Source organism: Tiliqua scincoides, chromosome 5, assembly GCF_035046505.1.
Source record: "Tiliqua scincoides isolate rTilSci1 chromosome 5, rTilSci1.hap2, whole genome shotgun sequence".
Classification (NCBI taxonomy): Eukaryota; Metazoa; Chordata; class Lepidosauria; order Squamata; family Scincidae; genus Tiliqua; species Tiliqua scincoides.
In genome coordinates, this window is record NC_089825.1 from 16,037,838 (window position 1) to 16,064,577 (window position 26,740).

A 26,740-nucleotide genomic window follows, 5' to 3' on the forward strand; every position below is an offset into this window, starting at 1 on the left:
CCAAAATGTAGGACATCCAAGAAAAATGTAGGACAAGACAAAATAAAAGCTGTATTGATTTCACAGGATTCATTTAAACACTATGTGGATTAAAGGGGTTTGTTATTAGTAATAATATCACTTATTATTAAGTTTAAACACTGCACTGCAGTTCTTTTCCAGGACAGGAGGCTAAAGAAGAGGACGTGTCCTGGAAAAAGTGGACGTCCGGGAGCTCCAAGCCACTGCTGCTAACGGATACAGAAGCAGCGAGCGCGCAAGAAAGAGAGGCGGAGGCTGGATGGAGAGGAGCAAAGCTGATGGAGGGAGGGCAAGAGGCGCGCGCCTGGGGAGGCTTACTCGGGAGTAAGCCGCATGCCCGTCCCGGCCAGGGCTCGCCCCCGCAGCCAGCCTCGCGAAGCGTGGCGCGCTCCGGACTGGGCACGGTGGGGAGGGACGCGCCTCGCCTCGCCTCCCGCAGCGGAGCACCAGGGCTCTCCCCGGCCCGCGGGCAGGGCGGGGACGGTCCCGCCGGCTTCGCCCAGACGCCCGAGCAGCCGCAAGGCTCCACTCCGCGCCTCGCACGCTCCGCCCAGCAGCCTGACGGCAACGGGGAGGAATGCGCTTCCGGAGGCGCACAGGGAGCGGCGGTGGCGGCGCTCGCAGGCCCCGCGTTCCCCTTTCCCGGCCCTGCGAGGCGAGAGCGGAGCCGCCACCGAGGCAGCTGCGGGAGGAGCACGAGCAGAGGCGCCGCCGGAGGGAGCAGAGGGGCCACGGGGCGCGGGGAAGCGGCACCATGGCACAGGTAGGGACGGGGCGCGGGAGGGCTCCGCGGACGGGACGCGGCTCTGCCTCCCTGTCCCCTCCCCCACACCCTCCCTGTCCCTGGAGGGGGAGAGACCCCCCTGCCCAGGCTCCGAGGCAGGGCCAGGAAGCGCGGGGTCTGCCCCTCAGAAGCCTGCTGGGACCCGAGGCGTGCCTTATAAGGACGTGGAGCTGGACGGCAAGGCGGGAGAAGCGCGGGGCATCTCTGCAGTGGATCTCGCAGGGAAGCGGGGGTCTCTGAGTCCCAAGTTAATGGGAACCATCTCTCTTCCACGCCCCTCCCCACCCTCCCATAGCCAGGTTTGGGTTCCCTCTGCCAGGCTGTCTGGGACTCTGCAGCCAACAGAACAAAGAGTTGGGCGCCTTCTGTAGACTAACTGGTGTCGGGGAGGAGGACAGAGCCCTTTGTGTGGTGGGCTCTGCTGCACGCTCACTGGAGTCACCCCAAATCCCTAGGCCTGGTATGTGTATCAGCTTTCCACTCACCCACCCCCAGTCACCAGGGATGTGTGGTGGGCCACTGTGAGATACAGGAAGCTGGACTAGATGGGCCTATGGCCTGATCCAGTGGGGCTGTTCTTATGTGGTGGGGGGTGAGGCAGAGCCTCCCCACTGGAATCCTTAAAAAAGCACCATTGCCATGTGAGGCACCCACAACCCATGGGCTCTTCCCACCACAGTCCTTCAAAAAGCACTGCTGCTTTGTGAAGCACCCAAGCTCCCACAACCCATGGGCTCTTGAAGTAGAGCCTCCCCACTAGAGTCCTTCAAAAAGCGCCACTGACATGAGAGGCACCCACAATCCATGCGTGGGTGCTTGGGCACCTTACACAGCAGAGAAGGGCTACTGTAGGGAGGCTCTGCCTCACCTGCCTCCCCACCCCCCCATGTCCCCGCCACCCACCCACCCCTCCCCCCATTTGGAAACTTGGTGTGGTGTTAATGTGCTCTGACTGGAGAAGAATGAGATGCTTTGCTTTGAAAAGGACAGAAGAGACAGGAAGTGCCTGTTGTGTCATTTCCCTCCCAAGAAGGTTATATGCGAGCCTTACTTCATAAGAACATAAGAACAGCCCCACTGGATCAGGCCATAGGCCCATCTAGTCCAGCTTCCTGTATCTCACAGTGGCCCACCAAATGCCCCAGGGAGCACACCAGATAACAAGAGACCTCATTCTGGTGCCCTCCCAGCGTTCGACTTCCTTGCAAACTACCTTTTGTGGACTTTGGTGAAATTTCACTTCCAAATAGTTTGTTCCAATTATAACCTGAGAAGCTACTCCCATTCATTTTTCACAAGGATTCGCTTTCTGTAGGTGCGCAGCCAACTCCTGAGCGTGCTAACTTGGATGTAAAAATGGCTGAGTTCAGTGGGTCATACTTCCAAACTGGGATGATATGGTGGGGTATCTAAGTGGCTGGCTACTCCTTGAACCCTCACTATTAGTGGTAGTGTGTTGCCCCAAGAGGGGGATGGATGGGAGGTTTTGAGGGAGGGGGCAGTGCAGCGCTGTGCTCCACAGCATTGTGTCATCAACACTTCTTCCAAGAACTTGTGAATGTGCACATTCTGTTGTATCTTGGAACAAGGGAACTAGATATAGCTTCTATGGTACCTTCTGATGAAGTGGGCTCAGTCTGCTAAAGTTTTTGCTACAATGGATGTGTTTGGTCTTTATGAAACCCCATGAGCTGTTTCTGTTGTGATTGTTTCTCACTTGTTTTTATTCCCAAATATCTTTTCAGTACAATGTAATTAATCACATTTTGCACTACTGTAATGCCCATGCCTGCACTTTAAGATGCCCTTATAGGGACTTTCTGCTGTTTCACTCTTGCCCCTCCCCCAGCTGCTGAGTAATTATTTTAAACTACATTCTCACACTTAATCAGCACTGTATGTAACTTCCTTTTCTTTTCATGCCTTTAAATTATCTTGAATTTATACATTTGTTACATTCATGTGGCCCCTGGGTTGCCCCTAGTAGCTGCGGGTCCCAATGCAAAATATTTTTGCGGGACTCCCCTACTCACCAGAACAAGTGGCAGCAGCAAGCCTGGGCCTGATGGCTTTCTACGCAAAGTGCGACTCCCAGAAGTAGGTGACAAGTAGGTGACTGTGATGCAATAACATCACTGCCAACTGCTTCGGGGAGGGCTGATTTTGAGCCATTGGGACCCAGGGCCTCTCCAGGCATGGGGTTTAATTCAGCCAAATTAGTCAAATCGCTCTGGCTCTGAGACCAGGTGGGATGTGTATCCTTTGCAAGTGATCACTTTGCAAGTGCTCACCAGGTGGCATCTTTTCCACTGGCTTGGCGCTATGCTGCCTGGAAGTGATCTCTCAGACTCAGACAAGTGCCATGATCCACCGGCCTAGCATGGGAGTCGCTTAGGAGCAGGGCCGAATTTGGTCAAATTGGCCTAAAACCTGAAAACACTTCCTCCAAGACACTCAAAACAGTGCTAACCTCAGAACAACACTGAGAAGTTGGTATGTGCTCAGAAGTGTGAATTTCCTGTGGCCACCAGGAAGCTAGATCAGTGTTTCTTAACATTTGTCCTCCACCATACCACTTCACATGGTCCATCTATTCACCACTGGAAGTAACTGGTGGTAACATCGTCACCAGTTACTTCTGGGTTGGGAGGCCATATGCGATGCAGTCAACACCACTAAGAGGCTCAGGGTGGACAGGAAGGCTTTTTTGAGGGCAGAAAACATGCTTTGGAGCCAAGCCTCCTACCCCTGTTTGTTGTGTCATGTTCCTAGTCTCGCTACCAGGCAGCAGGTGTCCAGGAATCCTGCGAGTACCTGTACCACTGCTTGCGAAACACTGAGCTAGATAGCTGAGCAGGGATTTGAACATCAGTTTTCTATAGCAAAGTCCAACCCCATAAAGGCTACACCACATGACTACTTCTAAATGACTGCTGAAGGAGTCAGTCTGACACATCTTAATTTTTAGTGATTGGTGATTCATTCTGCATCCCTAGGCATTTATTTGGGAGAAAGCAGCATGACTGGGTAATGCATGCTTTTGCATTTGCTAGATAGTATTTCAAAGACTGACCCTTATTATTAGAACTTATGCAATTATTAAAACTAACAGTTTTGATATAAAAATTGTAATAAAAATAAAGCAAAAGAGAGAAACAAAAGAGAAGCAATCTCAACATTCATCTGATGTGGCTCTTGGATGCCACTCCTGGAATTTCCAATAGTACCAAGTTCTGAAAAGCCTGAATTAAAGGGTCTGTTTAGAGAGCATGAGAATTCAGAGCAGCTCCTTATGCCGTCCTAGATGTACACAGGTAGCACCATTAAAAAAGTGGTGTCTTCCATGCTGCATTATTCTTGATCAGGGTCAAATTGCCACCCATCCTTGAAGCTCTCACCCTGGGCCTGTCACTTTCTCTCAGCTTTTTAGTTGTCTCCTTCATATTGCTTTATTGATGCTTTAATTCTGCTTTAACAATCTGTTGTAAAAATTTAGAGAGAGTTATAATGAAAGTCAGGTTATAAATGCTCTAAATTAATGTTTCCCAAACGGTGGGTCAGGACCCACCGGTGGGTCACAGGTCAAATTTGGATGGGTCCCAAAAAGGTTTTGAAACATTATAAAAATGAAAACTTTGCAAGCTCCTTTGCCCGGTTTGCTGAAGGAAATTGTTAGCTGGTATGAGGTAAACTTTGTACTCCCAAATTAAAATTTCACATTTTCTGATAATTTCTAGTAATTAGCATGCCATAGATCACATGCAAATCCAGTTTCTGCCTTCTGTCTGACCTGGTAGTTCATACTTATCTTGCTCTATTGTTCAGCCTTCTGGGTACTCTGGAATTGACTGTACAGGTTTGGGGGAACCATAAACTTCATTTATAAGGAGTCACCGTTGGCAGCCTTCAGTCTTGAAAGACTATGGTATCGCGCTCTGAAAGGTGGTTCTGGAACAGCGTCTAGTGTGGCTGAAAAGGCCAATTCGGGGGTGACAATCCCTTCCACACTGGGAGCAAGTGCAGTCTGTCCCTGGTCTGTCTCCCTGGCTATGGGCCTTCCTTCTTTGCCTCAGATTGTTGACCAAGTGTCTCTTCAAACTGGGAAAGGCCATGCTGCACAGCCTGCCTCCAAGCAGGCCGCTCAGAGGCCAGGGTTTCCCAATTGTTGAGGTCCACTCCTAAGGCCTTCAGATCCCTCTTGCAGATGTCCTTGTATCGCAGCTGTGGTCTACCTGTAGGGCGCTTTCCTTGCACGAGTTCTCCATAGAGGAGATCCTTTGGGATCCGGCCATCATCCATTCTCATGACATGACCAAGCCAACGCAGGCATCTGTTTCAGCAGTGCATACATGCTAGGGATTCCAGCACATTCCAGGACTGTGTTGTTTGGAACTTTGTCCAAACAAAGTTTTATAAGGAGAATCTAGCAGATATCCACACGTATGCACACTATATGAAAGGTTTCCAGTAACCTTACACAGGTTACCTTACAGAACCCTATTTATAATTTATTATTGTAATCAATAAAATATTTCTAAGTGCTGAAAGGGTGAAATTAATGCACATAAGGAAGTAATTGTACCAAGAGTACTGTAACTTTAAGGTGTCCATATAACGGTAAGGAAAATGACCACAAAAAGTAATATGTTAAAGGAACTGAATGTAATTACCTTGAAGAAAGCGTGCATACAGATCCTTCGTTTTCCACAACATGGATTTTAATAAGTTGCACAATAATTACTCATTTATTTTTTATATTTATACAGCGTACTTCTTCAAAGAACTTGGGGCAGTATATATGGCTATTCTCCTCATTTTATCCTCATAGCAGCCCTTGAAGTATTCTGGACCGAGAGAGTGACTGATTCAAGGTTACCAGTAAGCTTTGTGGCTGAGCAGGGAATGGAACCTGGGCCTCGGGCAGCCCAATCCTGCGCTGCCCAACACGCGGATCTGCAGCGGCGCCTAAAATGGCTGCCGCCGCCGCATCCTGCACGCTCTGGGCAGCCGCCGGCAGCTCCTTGGGAGAAAGGGACTTTAGTCCCCTTCCCCTGGGTAAAGCAAGTAGCCCTGCTTTGGGGCTATTTGATTCACCACCAACCTTTGGAATCAAGAACCTCTGTGCCAGGCGGTGAGCCTGATGGGGAAGCTCTGGATTGAAGCTCCACTGGTCCCACCTCCCCCCTTTCTGGAACCCCTCCTCCCGGCCTCTCCCCACTTCTCCACTTATCTCTCCACCTCTTACCTCTGCATGACCACCGAGTGGCAGAGCTCCAGCAGTAGTCCAGTGCTTGCCAGTGCGGTAAGCCAGCGCACACTGTTCAGGATTGGGCCCATAGTTCTTAGTCCACTTTCTAACCACTACATTCATTCTCACTGATATCCGTTCTGTCAGGTTAACCATGGGTTTTCTGCATATATTTGAAACTAATTGTGATTTCAGTATAATTAGAATTTGATTTTGTGGACTAGTACTGGCTAGTCAGAGGGCTTGTATGGAAGTGTTCAGCTAGTACAAGGACAGCATAGAGGTTCTGTTATTTTCCACCTTGGATATTTCACTCCAGTTTCTCTGCCAGCTTTTTGGATATCATAGAGTTGGAAGGGGCCTAATAGGTCATCTAGTCCAACACCCTGCCTTAGGCAGGAAATCCTCTTGGAGCATCTCCAACAGGTGCTTGTTGAGCCTCTGCTTGAATATCTCTAGTGAGGGAGAGTCCTCCATCTCTCTCAGCAATCTGTTCCACTACCGAACCACCCTTACCACCAGAAATTTACAGTCAGGAATGTGGTATAGGCTAGGTGTGTTTCCCCCCCCCCCAAGGAGGTTTCTAGAATGTGTAAATTCCATTAATATTTAGTAGTTTGAGACTTTTGACACCTTAAAGATTCATTTCTACAGTTAGCTGTCATTGCAATTTCCATGCATGAAATCCAGAAACAAAGTTCTGTTCAGATTATTATTAGGCTGCAGTATTAGGTTGTAAAGGTTGTAGTATAAGGATTGAGGAAAAATGAGCAGGGGTAATTACAGTAAATTCAGATCACATGGGAATTGTGCTCAGCACTGTTCTCTTGATGTCATTGTGACTTCTTTCCTTATATTGAACGAGTGATCATTTTTGGATTCAGTTAATTGCTGAAAGACTTACATACATCTTATGATCTATGTTTTGCTTGTACTAGATGGCTTTAGAGTTTGATTTTCATTTGTCATTGATGGCCGCACCTGGGAATTTCTTAGTGCTGTGGGTTAGAATATGGAGGAGACAAGCATGATGTAATCTGTCTGTCTTGACACATAGCCAGGAGATGTGTAGGCTTTGTCCTCTAAATGTCTTGGACAACCCATCTTGTTAAAATAGGAAATTTTGCCAGTGACTTCAGTGAGATGTGGTTTGCAATCATAGTTCTTAAAATCAATGTACAATATACTGCTTCTAGTGGTTTGTCATAACCCAAAGGAGAGTATGATTTGGCAAGTGCAGAGGTGAATACTTCATGGTACTTTTCTGTATGCTTAATATTAAATGTTAGTTGTGTTTGGGTGTGATGGTGATTGGTAGATGTTGTGGTTGTAAAAGAGTATCTCTTTGCTTATACATAGCATTTTAGGATGTTCAAATGCTCTCTATAATCCTGACAATAGCCATATAAACAGGCCAGTTTTAATATTGTTATACTGCTTTTGCAGAAGAGCTGAGAGACAGCTTTGGCTGAGGGCACTCTGAGCTAAGAGCTGAAATAGGATTTGAATTGGGGGTCTTCTGTTCACTGTGCTCCTATCATAGCATACTGATGTGCAGATTGTAATTCCTGCCCGTTTTTTTCCTGGTGTAAAAATCAGGTGAGAACTGTATGACATGAGATTTAGTTTATGGAAAGATAAATTTAGTAGGAATTTGATAGCGTTTGGGATCCAGTTAGGGAGAGAGAGAGAGTGTGTGTGTTTTAGTGCTGATAATCCTTTGGGATTTTCTTTTGTTGGCATGACTTGCACTCATGGGGTAGCATCCAGAGTACATAGGCCAGTGGTTCTCAAACTTTTTAAAACTGGGATCCACTTTTTAAAATGACAATGTCTCAGGACCCACAGGAAGTGATGTCGTTAACCTGGAAGTGATGTCATGGCCAGAAGTAACATCATCAAGCAGGGAAACTTCCATAAGACAAAATCAAATTAAATCAATTAAATAAATAGTAAGTAAATTTAAAAGTTTACAATAAGTATATGTTTATAAATTTATTTAAAATAAAGAAGAACCCTCCTAAGCCTCCTAAGCAGTTGGTGATCTGTTTAAAAAAAATTCCCTGAGCATCCCAAAAGCTGCAATCCTATCCACACTTACCTGGGAGTAAGCCCCATTGACAGTCATTGTTAAAAGCATATATATAGTAGCCTGTAAAAAAGTATAGCCTGTAACATTTCTCCAAATGCAGTCACATACCATGTGAGCATGAAGTCTAAAAAAAAATTTTTTTTAAATACAGATAGAAATGAATGGAGACTCACCTGAAATTGGCTCGCAATCCCCCCCAGTGGATTGTGACCCATAGTTTGAGAAACACTGCCATAGGCACAAAATGTTCCTGCAGAAGGCCTTCCTAAGTGGAGCTCCTTAAAATCCCTGAAAAGTAACTGTTGAGGTCTTTCAGCAATGGTGTGGGATGCAGTGCAGTCTTGTACATCCATGGGCAATTTTTTTGATTTCCAGATACAGGTACTTCCCCTCCACATCTCCTCTCACACTGTTGCAGATGGTGCACCAGGTGAAAGGGGTGGGGGAAATGCTTTGCACTGGTAACATTTTACCTGTTTTATAGTAGCTACTGGCCAAGATTTTCATGCCTATAGAACTCTTCTATAGTGTGTGGGTGTGTGGTTGTCTGGATTACTGTTAATCTCTAGGGAGAATAGTGCATTGATTCACTCTTTAGTATTGCGTATATGAAAGTAAGCTCAGAGATGCCCAACCTTGAATCTTTTAAAAGACAATGAAGCTTCATAGCATCAACCCAGCCTCCACCCAAAGTTTAACACAGATTACTCACTTTTATGTCACTAAAAATGTATCCTAAGGAAATGATTAAACAGTCTTGCCTAAGGCAGCATGCAGTTACATATCAGGAAGTATGGGGGGGAAAGAGCAAGTCAGCAAGAATTATAAGACAATATGCAAAGACAATAATTTTGAAGACAATAAGCAAAATGCTCTGAATTGTATGATAAAAGTGCTAACTAGCAGATGAGTATAAAAGAGTTTTAAACCTAAAATTTTTGGGGTTGTAACTATCCTTTTAGATCAGTACATTGGTACATCCTTGCAATAATGAGAGACTGGATATTCTGTCTTAACAGTTTTAATTTGTGTATTGGTATTTTACAACACTATTGTAAAATGTTCTAGATTTGTTGGTTTAAGTATATGTGACCATGCTTTTAAAAAATCTGCTTTGGTGGAAGATTTTCAGACCTGGACTGTGGTATGAAGTTCTAGTTATACAGTAGAACCTCTTTAAGTTGACCACCCAAGGGACTGGAGAAATTGGTCAACATAGGGAGGTGGTCAACATATGGGAAAAAAGGCATTTAAATATTATCATGTTTAGCTCCCAGGACAACAAATGAAAGGCCAAGTTATTATTTAGATTGGATTTTTTAAAAGTTTTATTGCAAATATCAATGAGAATTGATCCTCTTGTGATGCTTACTATTTATATCTATATCAGGGGTGCCCAAACCCTGGCCCTGGGGCCACTTGCGGCCCTTGAGGACACCCAAGGCGGCCCTCAGGGAGCCCCCAGTCTCCAATGAGTCTCTGGCCCTCAGGAGATTTGTTGGAGCCCACACTGGCCTGACGCAATTGCTTTCAGCATGAGGGCGATTGTTTAACCTCTCGCAGGAGCTGTGGGATGAGGGCTCCCTCCACTGCTCTCTGTTTCACGTCTGTGATGCAGCAGTGGCAGCAAAGGAAAGGCCAGCCTTGCTTTGTGCATGGCCTTTTATAGGCCTTGAGCTATTGCAAGACTTTCATTCATTCATATAAGTTCATCTTTAATATATTCATTTATGTAAACTTATGTAAATTTATTCAAATTTTAAATGTAAATTAATTCTTTTTCCCCCTGGCCCCTGACACAGTGTCAGAGAGATGATGTGGCCCTCCTTCCAAAAACTTTGGACACCCCTGGCACAGACCAATGCACAGAGTATTAATTTACCCTCCATAAGTTGCCCACTGAACGCAATACTGTGGGCCTGTGTTTTGTCTGGTTTGTCCCATCTTGGAAAAGCAAGAAGCCACGCGACAATCCCTCCCCTATGCCTGCTAGCACGTGCGCAAAAGGGTTTTTATAGGTGGGCACACTGCACATAGCCGACAGACCTGCAGCAGCTGCCAATTGTACCTGGACATGTACCAAGTTGTGAGGGACATGAGGTTGCTTGTGCAGAGTGAAGCCACTGTCCTTTCACTTTGGTTCCCATCACCAGTGCATTACTTTATACTTATATTGAAACACAACGGCTGTTTTGCTGCCTATTCTCCTGGTTTGGAGAGATCCTTCTGGAGCACTTCACAATCTTTTCTGGTTTTCACCATTCAGACAAGTTTAGTGTCATCCACAAACTTGTCTACCTCCCTGCTTATCCCTGTTTCCAGGTCATTTATGAAGATGTTGAAAAGCACCAGTCCCAGGACAGATCCTTAAGGCACTCCACTTTCCACCTCTCTCCACTTTTTTTGTCAATTGCCCATTGACACCTACTCTGTGTTTTCTGGTCCTCAACCAGTTCCCAATCCATGAGAGGACGTGTCCTCTTATTCCCTGACTGGAGTTTTCTCAACAGCTTTTAGTGAGGGACCGTATCAAACACCTTCTGGCGTTTAGTGAATCTGAGGAGACCCAGTGGAGACCTGGCAGCCTAAGTAAAAAAGTGTTTGATTTTTTTAGCTATTGGGGCTATGTAACATGCTACATGCTATGGGCTGGCAAGGGATAGCTGTGGTCTGTCGGTCTGCTATGAAACCAAGTATTTTTTTTAACTTACAATTTTTTTTAAGCTTATGAATTTTCAGGGTTTTTTTTCAAACACTGATTGTGGGCTGTTTATTCTCTGTCTCTTGTTATAGAGGTATAGATCTCTTGGGGTGTCCAAAGTTTTTGGCTGGAGGGCATTTGAATAACTTTCTTGTAGCATCCATAGAACCTAGTGCCCTGGGGTGAGGAGAAAAGCCAGCACCATTGCTTCCTCCACATACTGGTACCTTTCAAGATTTCCTCATAGTGGCCATAGAACCATGAACTGCCATGTGAGCAAGAGAAGTTGAAAAAGCATAATACCATGAACTACTTCAAAAATGTTTCAAAAGTGAAATTGTAATAATTGTATCAACCTGAGAAACAAAATTGCTCTGTCCTCTAAAGACCTGGTTCAAACATTTGCCACAGCATGGAATAGTGCAGGAAATGATTCTATGTGGTAACCATTCCATGCAATCTTGGTGAACCATGGTATTTGGCTTTCAGATTTGTGGCACCCATGTGATGTTGCCACACCTGGAACTATTCACTTAGGTGTTCCCCATGGTGCCATAATATGACATCGGCCACTGTGCAACACAGTTAAATAATTTAAGCCCAATTTTAACTCTGCTGGACTTTTTCCCCCTGAAATGTATGCCCTAATTAAAATCTTTCACAGCAGTTCACAACAGAGTAACAAAACAGTCAAATTAGTATAAGAAAAAAATAACAAAACCAAGTTAAAACCACATAATTAAAAAAAAACCCTTTACCTGACATTTGATCAGTTGCCCTATGTTGGTTTGTTGCTATGAAAACTGGTTATTCTATTTGTGCTTTTATTAAAGTCCCCTAGTCATAGGAAGACTAGGAAGTTAAAATGGTCTTCACCTGGCAGGGTCAGTAACAGATTGTGGCCATTACATCCAATAACAGAGATGCGGACAATGATTTGTAGATTTTGCCTGAATAAGTTAATCGTTGTGCTAAATACGTACAGCACAATGGCAAAGATATTTTGGAGCTTTAGCTTCTTTTTAAAAAATCATATTTTCTGCTTGCGCAGTCACTTCATTTTACCTTGTTCACCCATTTTTGCCCAGCCCACAGGTGTACACATTTGGTCCCTGTTGCATATATGCTGTGTTTGGCAGAAGTGGCTTAACCCTCATAGTACCATGATAGTAAATCATGTTAAAAAATGTATATTGTAGTGCACATCATGTGTACTCCATAATGTGTAGTATTCAAAATATAACCTACATTTTGTAAATCAGAGGCAGGATACCTGTATTAGAATCTAATCAAATCAGATTTTGTGCTGACTGTTTCATTAGTTGGTTGCAGAGATAGTAGGCAATATTATACAATAGCTGTGACTCCACTTGGAGTGTGAGAGGGTTTTATAATTTACAGACATTAATCAAGGTGCAGACTCTGACAGTACTGAAGATGGTGACTTATTAAAAGAAGAGTTGTATGTTCTCCTTGTTTGTTCAAATAGAACAAATAGCATAATCTTGTCCATGGACCTTCTTGGGGGTCACACTAGAATTTTGACTGCCCTCAGAATGTGGAGATTCAACAGGCAAAGAATAGAGAGAGAGAAGGTGGAAGATATAGGGCAGCCATTTTCAACCACTGTGCCGTGGCCCACTGGTGTGCGTGGATGGTCTGCAGGTGTGCCGCGGGGGTTTGGTGGGGGAATCATTTGTTAGCAGAGCCACTGTGGGATGCGAACTCTTGCCAGCAGCATGGTGTGGCTTCCCAATTGTCACAAAATCAATGGCGTGCCTTGACAACTTTAGCACCTTGTCAGTGAGCTGAAAAAGGTTGAAAATCACTGATATAGGGAATAGGTGAAAACTTGGTAATATGGATCTTTCGGAGCACCAGGTGAGATTTTGCCAATTATGGGGAAAAGCATATTATTGAACAACTACTCTGGCTTCTGTGATCTTATCTTCACTCAAACATATTTTCTTGTCTTGCCTTCAAACATATTTTCATGGGCTTAAGGGCTACTATTTGTATTTTCTCATTGACCTATTTAATGGAAATGGAATCCTGCAGCTTGTTTGTGTTTCCAATTCTATAAGCACATGAAGATAGTTCGTACAATTTTTATTTTTGACAGGATCTATTTGAAAATCTCTGATGCTTGGAGGAAGAGGGCACTGGGACATCTAGTAACACAATTGGGTGGGGACATTGAGAGTTAGAGTGCTAAAGGAAATGGCAGGTTTCCTTTTTCTAGAGAGAGAGAGAGAGAGAGAGAGAGAGAGAGAGATACTGCACTATGCATGTAATGGGCAGATATTTCCTTTCTGCTTCAGCTTAGACATGTAGTAAACATGCTCCTTTTATGACAGCAGCACATTCCCTACCCTACAGTGATATCAAACTTGATCTCAGCTGCCTTGGCTTAGTTTAGTCCTGGTTGGTGATGGTTGGGGAGGACTCCCAACAACCTATCATTATTTGGCTTATATTGTAGGATTCTTTTCTGTCCGTGATTGAACTTTTCTGTCCGTGATTGAACATGAATCCTCAGATAAATGTCTCTAGGTTTAATTTGCATTAACAAAGTAGTAATGTGTCTTCCTTTAGTAAAATGGTATTATACTTTAATTTGTTTTTTTCAATAGGGACATTTGATTTTCTTTCCACTGTAGTGCTCCTTAACTGGATGTAAAATAAAATGCATATTTAGTAAAAGCTACGATATGTTACCGACAATATTGCTGTGTAGCACTCACAAACTATGCATGAACTATTTATATTCTAAACGAAATTGATTTTATGTGGCTAAATATGGGTTTTAAATTACACTGCTGAATAACTTCTGCTGGGAGGAGCTGTGGATGGAAAGCATCTATGGTGCATAATTTCCTTGAGGCAAGAGCTATTCTTTCTGCTAGAAACTCTTATTGCAATTTCTGCTAAATTGTTTTACTGTGATTTTTTGAGGAAAGATGGTTCATTGGTAATGGAGGTTTTTAAGCTACGTGAAGGAAGCGATAGCAAGTACTGATAGTGCTACAGAGTACATGTGGCTTATCCTGCTGCAAAAATAGAAATTCTTCTGCTGGTTGAGGACTTGGATCTGGAGGATTTGTGAAAAACAACTAAGTAACATGTTCCAAACATGTTCAAAGTGCTTCTCATACATCCTCTTGTAATCTTTACAACAGCTCTGTGAAGACTTTGTGGCATTATCCCCATATTTTTTGGGGAGGAGGGAGAGCTGAAGGAGTGTGGTTTTTCTGAAGCCACCAAATGAATTCATCAGAAGCAGCATTCAAACCAGGGACTTCCCAGTTCGTAGCTCAGTCTTCTAACTGCTGCATTATACCAGCTCTCTCATGTCTCCATGGATCACATAGGCATGAAATGTAAGACCTTATGGCCCACTACATTCATTGACTGAAAGTGTTATACAACATGAGTTTTTCAAATGTGGTGATTTTTAGTGGTGACATTCCAGATACATGTTTAAGTGAAGGTAACAGCCATTGCAAGCTACAAATAGTCTATTTATATCACCTGATCTTTCTCTCTTTCTCATTCATGACATGTTCTGCCATACCAGGAGTGTTAAGTAAGCACTCTTGCAGAATCGTGTCCCTTTACAAAAGCAAGTGATACACAGCATTTGTTACATGTTAGTTCATCTTTCTGGCTTCTAAATGTAGTCTAGATTGTTTTCTGAGAGCTGGTTTGCAAGTTCCGCATATTGGGTTCGAGTATGAGTGTTAAAACATGATGTAAGCTCCTGTGTCTAACCATTTTTTGTTCACTTCCTTACATTTGCCTTCCACTTGTGAGACTAAGGGCGCAATCCTAACCCCTTATGTCAGTGCTTTCCAGCACTGACATAAGGGCAATGCAGCTCTGAGGGAAGGGAACAAACATTCCCTTACTTTGAGGAGGCCTCCATGAGTGACACCCAACTGCAGGATGCAGCTCATGCCCCATTGGCACCACTATGCCAAGGTGGAGAGCACTGACATAAGGGGTTAGGATTGCGCCCTAAGGGAAGCAACCATATGCACACTTTCCTGGGTGTAAGTCCCATTTAACACAATGGGATCCACTTCTGAGTAAGACATGCATAGGTTGAGAGAATGAAGAAGTAGAGGGACAGTCTCACTGTGACTTGGTGTGGGGTTTCAGAAGGCTTGCGACTTCATCTTGTGCCTTAAGATCTCATCTGAAGGGAGAATACAATCAGTTCTTGTTGTCAGGTTAGGTTCCTGGAAAACCTAGTGGATACTGAACTGGCTGATACCGAATCATTGATCCTATGGTAAAATGGGTTAGGTACCAGGGGACCCTCTTCACCATACACTATATTAACTTTATGAACCTGAATCTTCTCTTGAAGTCTATGGGGCTGGGTGATTGCGAGGGCTCATCAACATCTGATGTTTCTTCCTCCTGAGGCTTCCTCTCAAGTGAGGCTTTCTGGTGGGTTGCTGGCCCAACAATGAGGCCTCAGAGTTCAGCAGTGGGGAGGGAGGTGCTTTACCTTTCTTCCTCCTCTACCTGTTTCTTAACCCCTGGATTTATCCCAGCCCCAGAATCGCCCTCATGTAGTCTTCCAGAGACTTCTCATCATCACCAGGGTTGTGAGTCACTGAGATAATGGAACAAGTCTGAAAGTGGACACAGATGTGTCCGACAGTTCTCCATGTGCCAATACCAATACCCATTTGATGTGGAAAACTGACCCAATCCAGACAACTTTCTGAAAAACAAGGAATATAGTTGGTTGGATGCGATTACTGCAACTCCCTTCCCTGTCAACCATATACAGTACTGTATATCGTCTCTTTCTCTCCCCCCAGCATGGTGCTGTAGCTACCTTCTGCTACAAGGAGGCCACTGTCTCTTCTCCCTCAACCTCTCTTACCCCTGCCTGCTTGCCTGTGGATGAACTGAGGCCCCATCCCCACCCTGAGGTTATTGGCACAGAATTAGTAGAGAACAAGAACAGAAGTTGTGGACAATGAGACTTAGATGGCAATTCTGCCCCTCCCAGATAGCAAATTCGCATATAAAGAGAACTGACTGTACATGTCTTCCTGTGGGAAAATGCATGTTTTCTCAGTTCATGGACAGAATGTGTGTAAGAAATGTGCTTCAATCCATTTTGGATGAGGCTCAAAAGAATGATGAGAAGAAATTGAGTCTTGCATACTTTTCAATCCTTCACCCCCCCCCCCAATTTCTGATCAATACCCGGAATTAGTCTGTGTCTAAATGCTCTAAAAACCACCGTAGCTGGATTTCTCCAACTAACTCCCAGATCAGTTCATAACATGCATACCTTGAGGAGAAAACCTGGCATCTATATTTTGCCTTTGCTTAATCCATTTTAAAAGGTTAACTAAGTATTCTTTAAGTAGTTGCTGCAACTATACAGTGATACTGAATTATTGGAGTTTGACAATATTTTTTGTGATTGTGAGTAATGCTACAAAAAATTTTCTCTTTTCTTCTGTATATGTGACCACTATGTTTTTATAATTAGATTTTTCGATTCTGTAAAGAAGATATGTGATCAAATATGAAAGCTCCTACATTAATAGCATGAAGAAGTCTCCTTGTGTGGAGACAATGCCACCATCACCATCCCACTTCTATGACTATCTTTGGGATATAGATTTTTTTCTTTGCTCCTGAAGAGTCCTACAGAACAGTTTGAGTTTTGTGGCTCAATCTGTTTATGCAACAACGTTTTTTAAAACCATTTTTCCAACTGGTAAAAAAGTCATTGTGAGAGCTGTATGGTCTGTGCCGCTTTTGCAAACCCACGTTTACTCTGTCATCTGTGCTTATAAGTTAAGAAGTGTTGGGCTGGGAAGGGAGTACAGCCAACTAATTCAATTGTTTGTCTTTGCTTTCTAGACACACTTCAAGTTACTCACTTGGGCTGCATTGTTAAATTGCCTCATAACCTGTGGATTTGCCCAACAAGGTAAATGCAATAGTTTCACAATCTTAACAATGTTTAAAATCCAGCTGGTTGAGACATGTAAATATGTAAGTATGGCCTGTTGGTTTTCTATTCTACAATGCAAATTACCTTAATTCTGGAGCAAATTCAGAGTGCAATGTTCCTGAGCTGGTGTTTGGATGGATAAAGGATGATTCAGGGAATCAATGCTTGATGCTCTTCTTGCACATAGCACTGACTTGTGCTAATGGCTCTGACTGGAGGGAAGGTTACTCCTGCAGAAGTAATTAAGTTGCATGGAACACTGGAGGATATGGAATTGTTACTACGTTTGTGTCCTATGTCCTTTTCCCAAGCAGGATTTGTATACATGTTATGCATCTCCTGTAGTTCCAAGGAATATACTGCATGATGGAAGTAATGTGTAAGGGAATATATAGATAGGTAAACATGCTGGAGAACTGTGATTAGTTTCAGCTATCCGCTATCCATTGAAATAAAAGCATGCATGGTTCTCTTTACATACAGTTTCATCCTTTCTTGCTTGGAAGTACTCTCCAGTTAGGAAATGTGTAGTGTCTGAAGCACTGCTAATACCTGGGCTAGTTATGAAATAAAAAGCCAGCAAGGTGCAGTGTTTCCCAAGATAATAACTTTCTCACTTTTGATAGATTGTTTCTGGTTGCTTCTAGGCTCATAGGAGCTGTAGAAAGACTTGCCAAACAATAATGTATTGATTCTTAATAGCGTGATTAAAAATTAACCTGTTTGTACTTTCTTATAGGTGGCAGTAATTGTATAAAAGCTAATGCAAAATCATGTGCTGATTGTATACAGACGGGACCAAATTGTGGATGGTGCAAAAACATAGTACGTATTTTGAAAAAAATATTTTTTTCCTTTATTTTCCACTACATTTTATATGTACCTTAGAACTTTTTATGGCGCCCTGCTTTGTATTTGATAAATAAGTAAAATGTAAATGTTAAAAGTATGAGGCTCTTTTGGCAACAAACCATGGATGGATTCTGAACTGTAATTTTGGTAAAAACAGTGATAAAATGTAAATGATAAAAGTGTGCACAACAGTTAACCTTGGGAATCAACTTTTGTAAACTGTCCCTAAGGTGGGGCAAGTGGGATAGGGTAGGGAAATTGAGCAGACTATTTAAGAATCTGTTGGAAATGATAGCAAGCCACTTGACCAGTGGTTTTTCCCTTCTCTTTCTCCTTACCAATCTTGACGTCTGTGCGTGTCAGGGGGATTCTGGAAGTTGCTGGACCTGTTTCATCCTCCTCCCCACCCCCACAGCTGACAGTGAGTGGCAGACACCTCTCCAAGTTTGAGGGGAGAGGCATCTCTAACTTTTGATAGGAAGAGATTCTCCTTCTCAAGACCAAGTTGGAGAATGCATTTGCAGGAGATTATGACTAAGACATTGCAGCTTGTACTTCGGACACAAGCTTTCTCAGTTATGTGCAGAACACAGTTTGGACAACTTGGGTCTCCTGATTCTTCTGTGTATACACACAACAACTGGGACTTTTAAAAAAAAGTTACATTTACAAAATGAAATTTTTTTTGTCCTGCTTGTTTTTGATGGCCACTTTAAAATGGCAACTCTTTCCTGGCCAGGTTTGGTCTCCCTCCCACCACTTTTCCCAGCTATGTGGAACTTGGGTAATTGCCTTGCAAGTCAACTATTGCCTAGTGTTGTGTCACAGGGCTTTAGTTCTCCCCTCTCCCACGATTCGTCTCCTCTAATTTTCAACTCAGATGAATGTCTGACACTGCAGCCAATATCCATATATAGTTCACACTGTACACAGAAGGAACCACATGAATATAACAAGTAGCTGACTTTCCTGCATGGAATTGCAGTCTACTCTGGACCGTGAGGGCGGAGGGAGCAAGGAGCACAAATTTAATTGGCAAGCATGCAGGCACATGGTATGGGAGAACAATTCTCTGTTGTGAAGCAAGACATTAAAAGCTGCTGTCTTTATTAGCTAGAAGTAATTGTTAGTTGTAATCAATGAATAGGTGAATGGTTAAACGCTTTAAAAGAAATCCAATTTCTATAATCTGTCAAGTCCTTGCCATCTTCCTTTGCCAATTGTAAAAGCTATTTAACTTTTCTACCTCTCCACCCAAGAGCTCCCTTATAGTTATTTAAAAATCATTCCGCTCTGGAGTCTCTCTGTCTGGATTTAATTACATTCTCCTGATGACATTAGGAGAACAGTAACTTTAGATGTTGACAAAGCAGGTCGGTAGGGAAACAGAGGACTTGATGTGCATTATAAAACATTTTATAATTTTAATTAAGTTTAAAGTTTTTGACAATTTAGTCTCTAGTTTCACTGACATGCTATGCCTTTCTCCGGGCCATACAATTTGGACAGCAGGTGATGGTATGCTTGTGCTCTAAGAAGAATTTAATGTGTGCATAAGGAGGAAGGGACCAAGTGTAATAGCTCGTTGCACAGTTGAATGGACTGGCATGAAAGGAGAAGGAAGGCAAGGATATGGGTGCAAGGCGAGAAGTGGCTAGTGGGTAGTGCACTTTCACCCCTCCTTGCTTCCTACTTTCCCTTTATTGCAGGGGTCTTTTGGCCAGAGGGCCGCATCAAATATCTGGGCTTGGTGTGGAGGGCCGGAAAAAAATTTTAAATATAAAATTTAAATAAATAAATTAGAGATGGAACTTAGATGAGTGAATGGGCTCATTCATTCAACCTGTCTGGCCCTCAGAACACCCTCCAGACTCAATCAGAGCACAGTTCTGGTCCTGTTCAGCTGAGCAGGCCAGAGGCTTTCAGGGGACAAGAGGTTGGCCGCGCGCCAGAAAGAGGCCGCATCTGGCCCCCGGGCCGGGGTTTGGAGACCCCTGCTTTATTGGACCAGCAGCTGAATGGGGAAAAACTTGGTAGATTGTATCTGCTGCAACCATGCTAGGTTATAGAGACCAGGCAGAAGAGGGCAGTCAGGGGAAAACCTCCCTTCCCTGGAGAGCACTGAATCCTAGGGACACATTCACTTTATTCTTGAACTTTAGTTAGTTCTTGGACTTTACAAGCATAGTGCCATATATTAACTGTTAAGAGCTGACAACATGACTCTTGGTGTTCCATTCTAGTTTGTGGATTAAGATCTTAGAAACATGCATTTCCTTACCGTAGAATTTTGAAAAGGAAAATAATATTTGTCACTCCCAAACTTGACAAGGATGCATTTGCTCCAAAAGATTGAATTCTGATAATTTTGTTTTCCCCTGTAGGCTTGGCTGTGGCTACCTGTTTACTGTGCACAAATATGACAAATATTTTTATTCTTACCATTCATATTCTGCTTTTTACTGACAAATTTCCCAAAACAGCTGCTAATAATTAAAATAAATAAAACTAAAATGACTAAAACACAGCATCATTAAAACAATGACAGCTCAGTAATGAAATCAGTTTACATGGCAGGAAATCATAAAGTACATCTCCACAGTACTGAAAATAGCAGCTTAATATCAAATCTAGCAAATCAAATCACATGTGGTCTTGTTCTTTAAAAAGGAAACATGTTAACTTATTAGATAGTTATATCTAAAGTTCAGCAAGAATAGTAATATAGTTATGCTGGAGAGAAGTGTACTGAAAACTGTTTTTGAACCTGACCTTGTTTGTATGTGTGTTAGACCTTTTTACAAGAAGGAGAGTCTACATCAGCGCGATGTGATGATTTGGAAGTTTTAAAAAACAAGGGCTGTCCTCCAGATGAAATAGAAAATCCCAGAGGCTCCCAACAAATGCTCAAAAACAAAGAAGTAACAAATCGCATTAAAGGCCAAACCGGACCTGAGAATCTCAGACCAGAAGACATTACCCAGATTCAACCACAGCAAGTGCATTTAAAGCTGCGAATAGGTAAGAACATAAGCTGTACCAGTGTGGCATGTCTCTTACCTTGAACTTTTTCCTATTACTAATAACAGTGACAGGTTTGCAGTCCTACAGTCACTTACCTGGGAGCAAGCCCCTTTAAACATAATGAGACTTACGTCAGAGTAAACATTTATAGGATTGCACTGTAAGAGAATTTAAATGTCTTAACTATACCATATTTATACACTGTATACTGAATTATACAGTGTAATTTCAGGGAAGAAACAACAGCAAAAAGATCAGGTATCCAGTTCCCCTACTGGAATACTGAACAACAGGGGAACTTCTTAATAACTTTGAAAGTTTCTGTTCAGTTTCTATCTTATGCCTGCTCTGCTGTACTTCTTTCAACTTTGTGCAAGTGTGTTTGGAATATTTTTGTCTGTTAAGTATGTAGCATGAACATTTTATGAGTATGGACAGACTCGTGAATGAATATGTAAGATTGCATCATGTACAAAATCATGCCTGAATCTCTTACATGTTCACACCTGATCAAATGAAGTATGGATAATTCCTGAAATGTTGGGTGTATGTCCCATAAATTAACATGAACAGTGTTTGAGAGTGTCAGAGGGGGAAAAGGAAAAGGTGCTGGTGGTAGCAGTGAAATGCTAGATTTAATCGAGTGTATATTTTCCATTGCAAACACCTGAACGATTAGCTAAGCAGAAGTGTCTTACTGTTTATAGCAAATGTATTTATGTCCTAGGAATGGAAGGGAGTGCTGCTGTGAACAGATTACAACAGTGTTTCATTTCTGTATTGCAGTTTTGTCTTTAGTAAGACACGGTATTGGTGACCTTGAATACATGTTCTCTACTGAGATATTTTCTGAAAACACTGTTGCTGTGCTTCTGTGGGCAATGGCAGATAGTGTCCTCAGTTGTCAGCTTTACGCTTTTTTTGTACAGGAAACGGTCCTGTGGCACAGCATAGGATCATTGCCTGCCTATTCTAATAGAAAAGAACAGTGACTGGTAGGAGCTGGCTGCCAAAGTCACTGTTGGCACTTGAAGTGCTGCTCCTGCCCACCAAGGCACAGCAAAAAAATATTTTAACAAGAATACCCCCCCCCCAAATGCTCTTCGTGCTGATGAAACTCCTTCTGCCTGCCAGAGGTAAGGTGATTTAAAAAAAAAAAAAAGACCCTGCCAAAGGTAACACCTTCCCCCACACTGGCAGGTGCCTAGACATTTTTTTGTTTTGCTTGCAAGTTTAATAACAAGATTTCTCTTGTTGGCCATCTAAGGGCACATCAGCTGAGCTCAACCAAAGACACACTGTCCTCTCTTGCTTCCCTTTCTGGCTGGAGAAAGGAAGTGTGCAGTGGAGGTGAGCAGCTGTCTTGGAGGTGACTGCAATTGTCAGTGACAAGCGAAGCTAGCCAACAGTTGTGGGCGATGTATAGTCATGAACAGGTAGTGGAGAATACTCAATTTAGTTCTGCAAAGTGAATTTAAGCTGCAGTTGTACCTCTAAGTGCATAGAGAGACTAGGGAGAAAAGGCTAATCACTGTTCCCCTTTTAGGGCTAGGATGGTGAAAGGCAAAATGTGCAGTCTGTAGTTATGCAACGAACAGCTAAAACCCTGGTCAAGTTAAGGACACTTCCAGTTATCTTAGCTGTTTGAGCAGATGCAAGGGTCTCTTGTCATCTTCTGTACTCCCTGAGTCATCTGGTGGGCCACTGTGAGGTACAGGAAGTTGGACTAAATGGGCCTTTGGCCTGATCCAGCGGGGTTCTTCTGATGTTCTTATAAGCACATTTTATAGAGTTAGGTATGCTTATGGAGGCAGATCAGGGTGAATCCTCGAATCATGGAGTTTTTATTGTAAAAGCAAATTAAGTCCATGGCAAACTAGCACTCAAAGTTTCAAGTATTCATTCTTCAAGTGGTTTGATCTCCTGTTCATTCTTCTGAAGCAATATACTGTCTCCACAGCATCTTCTGTGGTTTCAGTTTTCTATTTTGCCATGCTATAATTAACTTGCGAGACAAATTGAACATTTGAGGTTTCCTTTCCCCAGTACATTATCGGCTTGCAGGCTTTTCATGTGCACAGTCCTCTCTTGAAGTTATTGGAACTCACCACTGTGAAAAATTAACTAGTAATGACTTAAGTCTCTTAAAGCAGTTTCTGCACAACGTTGCATATACACAACAGGGATCAAATGTGTACACCTGTGTTCTTTGCAGAAATGAGTAAAAAATGTTAGCTTTGTGTTCTGAGGGAAGCAGAACCACACCTTACAAGTTGGTTCAGGGAGCAGGTGTAGATTGCTGAATCAGCAGGCACCTGGGACTGACACACCCTTGGGTGTGACCAAGCCAGCACTAATTGGCTAAGCTAACTACATAAGGTTAGTCTGCTGGAGCTTCCAGTGCAGCAGTAGGGGAATTGTTGGAGATAACTGTGAAACTGCTGCCAGTGACTGAGAAGGCTGGATACTGTATGTATATGTTATTACTGACTTATGGACTGAACCTTTGACTGTGCATTGTTGGAAACTGATTTGGATTTGTTATACTTGGATTGACTGCTCTTCGTGCTGACTCTTGGAATGTTTACTGACTACTCTACTTGTGATATCCCTTGCTCAATACATCTGCTGAAAGTACTCTGCTGTATTTGCTGTTTTTCTTGCAACCTGCTCACATTGGGACAAAACAGGGATCCTACACCAATCATCCCACAAATAACCTTAACAAAAAAAACTGTCTTGAACGTCTGCAGCTGGAGGGGGAAATGACATGATAGCTGAAGAGTGTTGAACAAGTAGAAAAAGGAGGTGCCCATGTAGACTATTACAAGCAGTGTACAACTGAGACCTGATAGAGGCAGCTCAGTAGAAAAAAATATTTTAAAAAAAGGAATAACACAATGGCACAAAGCAATGAGAGGTTACTTGTAGGATGATCCCTACTCATTGTATCATTGTACTTAGTAGGTGGGGTGGGGACTGTATTGTCAGTCATTGCCAGCTTTCAGTGGGCTTCTTTCAGCAGTAACTCACTATTTGTACCAAACTGTGAAACTTCTAAATGCAGGGCCATAGTTATTCAAAGCTTAGTAATTCAGAGGGTGCACATATATAGGCTTTCAGTGAGATGTTTCAGTGTACGAACAGCTGCCTGCTTGTTAGCATTTGCCCTTCATTGGAGCAAAGAGGAAACAGTTTGGAGAGCTGCAAGCTCTTATCCTTTTTGGCAGCAGCAACGGTGGTAGCAAGTAGCAAGATGGTGGTTCCCAAAGAAAGAGGTGGTCGATTGAAGCGGGTAGCAGACTACAAGGGACAGTGACGGAGGGCAAGCAAAACAAAGCAGATTAATCATGAGTGCAATGGGGAAAATTTGTGATCCACCAATAACTGAAACCAAGCAAATACAAGGGGTGTTTGTACTCCAGTTGATATCCAACCTGTAAAGCAGCTATTTTTAACTGTTCTGCTATGGCACATTGGTGTGCCATGAGTGGTCTGCTGCAGGGTCTCTGAGAGGAATTTTGTCAGGGGTACAAAGTTTCTTTTGGGTCCCTTCCAAAGGGGGAGGGGATGAAACAGAGTGTTGGAGGGTGGTGACAAGGGTGAACAGAACAGGGGTGGGAAGGGGGCAAAACAGGGCAGGGAGATGATGGTAATAGCAGGAAAAGTCTTTGGAGTCCAGGTCTACTGTAGCTTCCCAATATAGAGCCCAGGTCTACCTGCCTGTGCTCATCAACAGCTAGATGCAGTAAAATGAAAACCAAATACACTAAGGGTGCAGTCCTAACCCACTTTCCAGCACCAACATAAGGACAATGCAGCTCTGAACTAAGGGAAAAAATATTCCCTTACTTTGAGGAGGCCTCCAGGAGTGCCAGGTCTGCAGGAGTGCTGTGGGAGTTGGGAGAGGGTCATTTATTAGTACGGTCATTGGGGGTTGTCAGCCTAGCAGTGTCATCAGTGCCAGGATGTCAGCCTAGCAGTGCATTGTGCCTTGTCAAAAAACATGATGGCATGCGTTAACAATTTTATTACTGTCAGTATGCCATGAGATTTAAAAAAAAAAAAAAAAGGTTGAAAATCACTGCTATAAAGATTGAGATTAGGATTATAAATTACTATTTTGGGATGTATGCACCATTTCTGGATAATGTGAAGGAGTGAGTCATTTAAGCAGAAAGTAGCAGAGGACAGAAATGTAGGAAGAGTGTGGCAGACATCTGGAAGCCAGGATGACTCAAGACATTTTGCTGTCAGAGCTGAAGATGGTGTACCTCATGGAATTCACTACTGGGTAGCACACCATGGAGATGACAGGAGAAACACCACCTGCTGAAATTCTTAATTTGGTACAGTTGAGTTTGCAGACATAATTACCAGGGAGTAAGACCCAGTTAAGCTAGTAGTGCTTACTTCTGAGTGAACATGCATGGGGCAGGGTTAGAAATCTTGTCATAGTGTAGGACAATTGGTGGAATATAACGGGGGGAGGGTGGGCATTTTATATTGGAATTCTAATATTCAGAACTCTGTAGAGATTGCCTTCTACTCAACTTTTTCCTGTACTGAGTACTTAAATGCTTCCCCAGTGTTCTTGTACACGGAAAAGTAGCATGTTAGAGAGAAGAGTGTGTGTGTCTGTGTGGAGTGGGAAGCTTCGCTGTATGTCTGTGTGGAGTCGGAAGCTGTAGTTACAGTGACTAGATTTTACTGCATTCAGTGCAAAGATGTGACTATGACTGTTGGCCTTGTTGAGGGAGAGGAGACAGTAACTTCCGGCCAGTAGACAGAACCAACAGCATGGAAGGGAATTAACTGCAAAGTGAGCCAATCTTTTTACCAACCATGTGATATGCTGGCGAACCTCACGGTCTGCCATTTTATTGCTTGGGTGGACTATCTGTGGCCTACTGCTGGTAGCTGGGACAGAAGAGACTTGCAAAAGGAATGTAGAGCAGCAGATTGGTGGCACAGCAGCCTACCTCTATCCCATGTTGCTCCAGGCACTGTTGCTGCTAAATCAATGCATGTTCAGCCTGTCTGCCTACAAGCAATGCACATGTGAGGGCTGTTAATCTCCAAGCTGCAAAATGGTCACTAGGGCAGCAGGTTCTCAAAGCAAGAGGTGGTGAGAAGCAGAGTGCAATAGAGGCGACAGGGTAGCTCTCGTCCACCCCTATAATCTGCCTCCTTAGATGACTGCTTCATTGCTCCTCATGTCTCTTCATTGTCATTGGAAGGAATCTTATTTATTGGAGACTGCATTGGTAAAGGCTAAGCAATGTACCATTCATACTGGGTGAATCAGATAAACAAATTACTATATTTTAGAACTGTAGGATTTGATATATGGTGTTCAACAGAACCTAGAATCAAAAATTAACGTTTAGCCTTCTCTTTGGTTGGTAGTGGTAGCTGTGACTTGTGTCTTTATATATGAATGTCCTTTTAGTGATGATCAGTCTTTAGTAGGAGATTGACCAAGACTTTAAAATGTAGAAGTCCAAATTCTTGTAGCTAAACTTACTTCCAGCAGATTTTTGGTTGTTTCCTATCTTACAATATGGTATAAAGTCTCTAAGTAAATGCATTTTCAGGGTTTGTTTGTTTTTTGCTATTAATATTATAGATGTATTGTTTAAAAAACCTTTTTTCTTTTTTCTGGGATTAGGGGAACCACAGACATTTTCATTAAAATTTAAGAGAGCTGAAGATTATCCAATTGATTTGTATTACCTTATGGATCTCTCCTACTCCATGAAAGACGACTTGGAGAATGTGAAAAGTCTTGGAACATCTCTGATGAGTAAAATGAAGGATATCACTTCAGATTTTCGAATTGGTAAGAATTGTGTTTTAAAAAATGACAGTTGGAGTATTCTTTTTTCTGACTTTTATTTTAAAAGAAAAAGCTCTACTTTCATTGTTGTGTGAATAAAAGATTAAAGAAATTTAGTATAGATATGCATGGACTTGCACAATCATAGAAAATAGTGCCTAAGTCTGTATTGGAATGAATAGGAGAA

General features: G+C 42.9%; 1 protein-coding gene across 2 annotated transcripts in view; it reads left to right on the plus strand.

Moving 5' to 3' along the window:
* The first annotated feature begins 493 nt into the window (after positions 1-493).
* Positions 494-26,740, plus strand: part of ITGB1 (integrin subunit beta 1) — a 54,402-nt gene continuing 28,155 nt past the window's right edge. Inside the window, exons 1-5 of one of the 2 annotated variants that reach the window (XM_066629117.1) lie at positions 494-784; positions 16,745-16,814; positions 17,578-17,663; positions 20,483-20,711; positions 26,386-26,556. In XM_066629117.1, coding sequence (XP_066485214.1) covers positions 599-784; positions 16,745-16,814; positions 17,578-17,663; positions 20,483-20,711; positions 26,386-26,556 — 742 coding nt within the window. In that variant the 5' untranslated portion in view covers positions 494-598. The remainder of the gene's footprint in view (positions 785-16,744; positions 16,815-17,577; positions 17,664-20,482; positions 20,712-26,385; positions 26,557-26,740) is intronic. The other variant, XM_066629118.1, reaches the window with a different exon arrangement.